Source organism: Adiantum capillus-veneris, chromosome 2 (assembly GCF_014529385.1).
Source record: "Adiantum capillus-veneris isolate H3 chromosome 2, ASM1452938v2, whole genome shotgun sequence".
Lineage (NCBI taxonomy): Eukaryota > Viridiplantae > Streptophyta > Polypodiopsida > Polypodiales > Pteridaceae > Adiantum > Adiantum capillus-veneris.
Window position 1 is genome coordinate 23,308,980 of NC_140932.1, and position 7,680 is coordinate 23,316,659.

A 7,680-nucleotide genomic window follows, 5' to 3' on the forward strand; every position below is an offset into this window, starting at 1 on the left:
TCAAACTTCAGACTTTTTATTAATTTTTTCACAAAATGGTCCTTCTTTAACATGGATGGAGGGATATCATTTCCCAAATCTCGGGCCCATTTTTCCCATAAATGGGTGAACTGCATGATAAAATCATCAATACTTTGATTAACTTTTTGAGTGTACCCCAAAATTTCATGCGAAACTTCATTAGGCACTTTAATGGATCTGTATTGTGATAGAAAAGCTTGCTTCGCACAATTGTAGTCCAAAACCACTTCTGAAGTTTGTGCCTGCACCAACTCTTCATGATTATGTAACCAAACTTTTGCCTCGTCCTGTAAACTGTATTGTAGCAGTGGCAACAATACAGCTTGGTCTAGTATATTCCATAGTAATCAATTGACTTCTTATTTTTCAATAAAATTCTGTGCATTCTCATTAGGCAATCCAGGAAACTGTGGGAACTCGTCCACCATATTTGATTGCCACAAAAATACTTACATGTGACGTCGAAAGCTCAAGGGATGTCGATGGATCGCTCAAGTACCTAATCCACCTCACATTGGGTAACATGACCCCTAGTGCTCGGCTTCACAAAAACTCACAACCCTTCAAAGACTGCAATCCAATTATACGACCGCCTCAAGTGCTATCCAAAATTTTCACATACATAGGCAGTTGCCCATAAGGACCCACATCCCTTTTACATTCTCTGTCCTGCAGAATAGACATATTTCATAGGAATTGGAGCATAGGAGCACTTGATCCTGTGTGGGGGCACCAAAATAATGTTAGCGTGAAAATAAGAAGGAAAATGAGTGCCTCTATAGCCTTGCACGAGTCACACTGTCGGAAGGAAGAACTATTGCACCGTCGAAAACACCTATAGAGATTTATGAAAAACCCTTCAAGCATAGATCACACTTAAAATTAGGAGAAACAAAGGACATCATGACAAATCTTGTCTCATGGAGATGTCCATAGAGTATCTATAGGTAGAAAACAGATGAAGGATGAAAGAGTTATGGCCGCTCGAACATAGGGGTGTACTCTTTCTTGCTAAAAAATGAGCTCTCTGGAAGTTGTGCAGGTGTTGAAACTATTAAAATGGGGGCTCTTTTATCTTTTATTCACCAAAAATATTATCTCTCTTATCAACCGACAAGAATTCATTTGTAGGCACCTTTTAATTGGCTCATTTTTGGCCTTTTTGGGGAAAAAAATGAGGTGTCGGTGACTCTTTGACCAAGGGAATGGGGTAGGGCAACTGGCGGGGGACCAAAAATTTGACCAAGTGCCTGGACAGGTGGTGTGAATTGCTGGAAAAGGCACCATATCTCCCCAAGGAGCCCACGTTCCCATCAAGCAAAGCTTTGTACCAAGTGATACACCTAAAAGGTGCTCCCCCTTTAGGCTATATACCCCCCACCTTCCACTTTTCCCTTCCCATGTGGGATAATCCCCATGACACTTGGAAACTTCCTCCTCACTCTTCCCTACTCCCACATGCCCAAAAATTTCCAACTTCTCCCCCAAGCACGAGAGCTTCTCGGACAACCTTTACAATTTTCAAACCTCAAAATTTTTAAATCAAATAATCTAGTTGGCCCAATTTTCCTTGTCACATGCACCTGCAATCAATTTCTAAGTTGAGACCGCCCACTTTGGGTGCTCATAACTCATGATGTACAGGTCCAATTCATGAGCTATAAAGCACGACTGAAAATACCTATTGAAAACATGTTTTGGAGACTCGAACAACCCAAACATCAGCACCAACTCTTGGCGAAATCACACCTTTGTACATTATTTTTTACACGGTCACTTCCAAGACTTGCAGGGCTATGTACACATATATACACGAGGCTAGTGGGAAAGCTTTTTGGCATGGATTAGTGACTTTATGCTCATCCAAAAAATGCATGACAATGTCTAGGTTTTTGATTTGGGAAATCATAAAACCTTACATCTGGTATCATTTCCTCTAGCTCGATGGGGGGTTGTCAGAGCATTCATTATCTGCATCATCATCTTGTTCAAGATGATATGGAGAATTTGGGAATAGCTACCCATCTACTTCTTTCTTGTTTTTAGTTTTTCTTGGTTGTTGTTGTCACATTCGGTTATCCTCATCATCATTTTATTATATCAACCATGTAGTATGGAACCCCATCATACCGTCCTAGTCACAAAACTTAGTCATTGGTTCCTCCGCAATATCGCACACATCTAAGGTTGCTAGAATATGCGTCCATTCTAAAGTTTCTAAGGACTCTTATGGAAAAGGTTCTAGAATGTATTCTGTATTCTCAATATATCTTTCTAGAATACATTTTTCATGTCTTAGACTTTCACAATTGGATGCCCCACACATCCATAACTCCTTTGGTTTACCTAGCCAGACTAAAAGTTCCAACCCTACTAACGTAGAAGAATAAAATTCCTCTATTGGGGTTCGGTCCACATCTGTAACATTTAATGGTCTAAAAACTTATGTGTAGCGGAAATTAGCATGAACGTAGTGGGCATTTCATTATAATAGATTCCTAATGAGAATTACAAGAGTACTTGGGTGGAGATAGCAACAAAAAGCATAACACCTAGTTAGATAGCATCAACAATACTTTTAAAAGAGAGAAATTAAGCTATTGACAACAGTTGAGGACCGGATTTGCATGGAGCCAGTCCCCCCTCCAAAAGGCTTTGTATTATGGGTTCTCCCATCAAGAGAGACATTGTACAATACAATTCTTTGTGTTCCTTCAAGACTAGCTAGTGCAATGAAGATGAAAGCTTCATACACTAAGCAAAAAACTTAGCAAACACAACTTTAATTATCACCGTTCTCAAACCCAAGACCTCACACACCTTCGAAGATGGTGAGAGCTAGCAGGGTATGAGAGTAGATTGAGAGGAAGAAGGAGTATCTTACGAGAAAGATGTACATCTCCTCACATAATCACGCATATTAGCATAGCTTAGATTAGTGATTAGCATGGTATAGGAGATGAGCATGCATTGAAGCTTGGCTCTTGGTTGGATTTGCATCCACATGCTAAGAGTGTGTCGATGTAGGCTTCTATCTCACAAGCTTGGAGTAGGTGATGAGCTCTCCATTAAAGCTTGGGAAGAGATAGTATTCTCTTTCTTCACACATGAGATTGTGTGAGTATGTGTGTGATAATGCCTTGCAAAAATCAGCCCCCTCTCTCTCTTGGGCGAGCCCTCTTGCTATTTGCTCTTGCTTTCCCCCCATTGGACCTCCCCAAGTCAAGCCAATGGCTATTAAGCAGCATAAGTGATAGCCTTCTGACATGTGTCCCCCTTTCCCCTTTTGTGAGAGCTTAATCAATTAAACTTAATTGATTTAAATGAATTAAATCCCCATTGGACCTTTCCCCATTCTGACCAATAGGAATTAAGTAGCCCATTGGGCTGCTCAATTCCTATTGGACCCCTTCATGGGCTGTCCATATAATCATCCAGGAGAATTAATTTCATTGGTTCTTTTTATTAAGTGTTTTAAAATTAATTAGGCTAAATTTACTCTAGCCTAATTCTCATTGGTCCACTTCAAGGGTCATCCAATAGAAATTGAGCACACTTTGGGAGCAACTAGCTTAGGCATTTGACATGTGTCCTTCATTCCCTTTGTGTAAAGGGGGCTTGTGTGTGTGTGTGTGGCTTTCTCTGTCATCCCCTAGGCTCGCCCCCTCCTATGTAGGGATATGCAAGACTTTTTTGTTCACACACAAAGCATCCAATTCCTTAAGGTTGACCTTTGGACATAACCTTTGAATTTTGGAACCTTAGCATTTTGGAAGTCTTAATAGGCCGAACCTTTGGGTCTTTTTAGCCCATTGTTTCACATGGCTCTTTTGCAGATGGCCCCCCGTTTGGATCCCTATTTTCCCTCCTTTGGATCCCTACTGTGACCGGTCTGCTAGCTTAACCAATATTCTAGCTTTTTCTCCCCTGGCACTTCCCCATATTAAATGATCAGTTTAACATAAGAAAATCATTTAGGAGAATTAGATATTGATTATTATGACATTACCTCTCTCTTGAAATCATAGTCATCTTCGACTATGGTGTAGAGAAGATAAAGCATATTCATGAGTCCTTTTCTTAGCGGGTAGAGGATCCCTATGTTACCCTACGACATCATTCCACAATGGATGACTAGTCCATTTGGCGCTTGAGAGCCTAAGGCTGCCACAAGCATGTCTGCACATTAGTCCTGTCAATCTTCCATAGTAGAGTGACAAGCTCTACTTGGTTTTTGGGAGACGTCGTCTCCGCAAACTTGATCTAAGCATGCATACTACTTCATTTTTGTGCACAATAAAGAAAAAGAGAGTCTTATAAGACAAAAAATTTGTTCATTTTTAACATTTTGTACATTTGCTTACTCTTGGGAAGCATTGTAAGCATTGACAAGGTTTAGGTTCTCCTTTAATTGTATGCCTTGCATCCATCTAGCATCTTCAAAAGGATAATTCTTAAACTTAATAAGATATCGTTGGATAGTCTTACCGCCTCTTAATTATACCTTGTCTTCATGTCAGAGAATGGACTCGGGCTGCAGCACCTCCTCTTGGTCCTCGATCTCCGGTGGGTCTTCAATAGTTGGTTCTTGAGGTGGCTCTCCTTTGTAAGGCTTTAATAGGCTCGCATGGAAAGCATTGTGTATGAGCCAATGATTGGGGAACTTGAGTTGATAGGCCATCTCATTGATTGCCCTAAGAATCTGGAAGGGACCATAGTACCTTTTTGCTAGCTTAGCATAGTACTTTTGGTGTGCCGTAGGATTCTTGCCCGTCGTGTGCCTTAATCGAGCCTTGGGAAACTTTAATAAGACCCAATCATTTTCTTTAAAGGCTTGGGATCTTCTGTGCTTGTCAGCACCCTTTTGCCTTTGCTGTGAGATAGAGATATCATCCTTAATATTTTGAAAAGATTCTTGTAGGTCTCGGCTATACTCATATGCAGCGAAGATCTTCCCATGTACCTTAAGTAGCAAGGGACTTTTTGATCTCCCCTCAATTACCTCGAAAGGTGCTTTTCCCGTGGAAGTATGTACAGTGTTATTGTAAGCTGTTGTGGGTTAGGTCAACACATGAACATCATGCACAACAAGAATGACAATCTACTCCACCATGCTTCATCAACAACAATTCAGACACAGTAAACATAACTACTCAAAGAATATCAGAGTAAGCAGAGACAATACACTGAATAGTTACTGCACTGCACCATCATCATCACATTCATATCAGAGAACAGATACCTCGTGCGCAGATACATTCCCCACTTATATAGATAAATCCGACTTAACTACCCAGTCACAAGACATTCAGCAGACTGCAACTGAAAGACAGTTACATCCGACTTGGCAAAATACAGCTCAGTAAATATTCGATAAGTCAAAATCCGACTTAGCTATTCAGAGTCAGTTTCTAACATGTGCCTCTCAACACATGGCACGTCCCGGTGGTAGATTTCGCAGAAATCTGACCCGGATCCACAGATCCCTTGATCAGGAATCCACTCTCTGCTGCACAGCTTCTTCCTTACTCTGGTCCTCAACATTCACTCTATGATCCACCAGCTCTGCTTCCTTTACTGCATCTGACTCTACTGCATCAACTTTTCCCATTTCCACCTCTTGTGCTATATCTGCAATCACAGTATCAATCTGCTCTTTTGCAACTTTCTCCTCAGCTACATCCTGCATCAAAAAACTATTAGTAAAATTCTCCTCTTTCTTTTCTGCCTCTGCAAGCTGCTGTCTCTGATTCTCTTCCATCTGCTGAACTTGCTGCTTCAAACAGTCTCTCTCCTTTTGCAATTCCTCCACTTCCTTCAACAATTGTGCTTCTACCTCATGCACTAACCCTGCCTTTATCACCTCATATGGATACTTAATGACAAAGCTCATTCTCTCCTTGGTCTTTTGCCACATCTCCTGTGCAACCAAAGCTAACTGCTGCTTGAGGATAGACACTTCTCCTTCTTTCATTAATACTGCACTCAAGCTAATTTCCTCCTGTGCCAACATCTGTTGCTCTAGTACCTGCAAAGGTTCCAATCTCAACCTCTGCATCTCCACAGTGACCTGTAACTCTGCATTCCTCTTTGCCATGTCTTCCAACTCCAAAGCAACAGCTGCCTCCACTTTCTCAGTCCATTGCTTAAACTCCCCCAATGATCTCTTCACTTTTGCTAACTCCATCTTCTGTTTCCCCACTGTTTCCTCCATATCCTGCTCATACTTTACTTTCATCATAGCTATCTGCTCTTCAAACTCTTTCACCTGTGACACCTGTCCTTTAAACTCCATCAACTTTTCTGCATTCCTTTCAGCTTGCATACTCTGAACCTTCAGCATATTATTCTGCTGCCTCACAAATTCCTGCACCTGCTGCAGCATCTGAACTACTTTATCACTGTCCAATTTCCCAGTATCTACTGATACTCCAGAGACTTCCTCAGCACTGAAATCTAATCTAGAAAACACTCTGCTGACTGGTTCAGACTTCTTTCTCTTGTTGGATAGTGTGAAAGCCTTACCAAGCTTTATTGGTGTTTCCTCTGCTTTTACCTGCATTGGTGAATCAACATCCATGGTGCCAAAATTTGCAAACTGCATTTTTGCTGTGATTTCTTCAAAGGCCTCTCCTGGAGTATATTTGGCTTTCACCAAATCCTCATAAGCCTCCATATGCTTGGCATTAATCTTCACAAATCCTAACTTTTCAGAATGCACCATGATAGGCTGCTCAATCTGAACTGGCTGCTGCTTCTCCTGCACCAGTTTTTCTGCTTTCACAGGCCACCTTGCTTCACCACTCTGTACTCTCTGTGCAAAAAAAAACAATGCTGACAAGTAACCACATAACCTACTATTTGCCTGTGTCTTCCTTTTGTCTGAGGAATGAATCTCTGCTGCCAACTTTTCATACACCCAGTGGGCCCAGCTCACTTCTCCTCCTTGCTCTGCATAGCTCAATGGAGCAAAGTTTTCTTTTGACATATAGTCAAACTTCACAATAAAGCATAGCCTCTCCAAGTACCACTTAAGCTGCTCTCTCCTAGCATATGCCACATTCTTTAACATGTAATACTGCCTGCCTCCTTCTCTTGGACCAAACTCCTTTTTCAGTGCTTCCTCTGAACACTTTGGAATAGGTGTATTGGGATACAAAGGCAGCTTGAACACCTCAGACACCAACTCCACACTGAGTATCACATGCGGTGACACTCTCCCCTTAGTCTTCCTAAGTATTTCCAACTGAGACTTTGCATACACATTGTTTCTACATTCTTCCCAAGGCAGAATCGCAAACTCATACAATCCTACCTGCTGCAACCATATGGCGTTGCACTCTGCCTGACAATCTATGTCAACTTTGAAGTCCATAAAAGGGTCCATTAATGCCTGCATCACCTTACCTTCTGACACAGGAGTCGGCGTTGGCGTTTCCTCTTCTGTAGAGTCACTGTTTTCGTCTGCACTGCTTACGTCAAGCCGCATTGGCAAAGCTTTGCTTCTCAAACGTCGCCCCGAACCTTCGGGCTGCTCCTCATCAGGCTGTGGTTGCATGGCCACCAATTGCTTTGCTTTCGGCATGGCAGGACTGAATAAGGCTTCTTCAAGCGAAAACCCGAATCCTCTGCGCTGCTGCATATGAACTAGACGTACTG

At 41.8% G+C, this 7,680-nt stretch overlaps 1 protein-coding gene across 1 annotated transcript; it reads right to left on the reverse strand.

Annotated features, from left to right (window-relative positions):
* Window positions 1–5,512: 5,512 nt before the first annotated feature.
* LOC147462508 (uncharacterized) lies at window positions 5,513–6,601 on the reverse strand. Its single transcript, XM_086493703.1, has one exon. It carries the CDS (start codon window positions 6,599–6,601, stop codon window positions 5,513–5,515), a length of 1,089 nt encoding a protein of 362 aa, XP_086349829.1.
* Window positions 6,602–7,680: the final 1,079 nt, after the last annotated feature.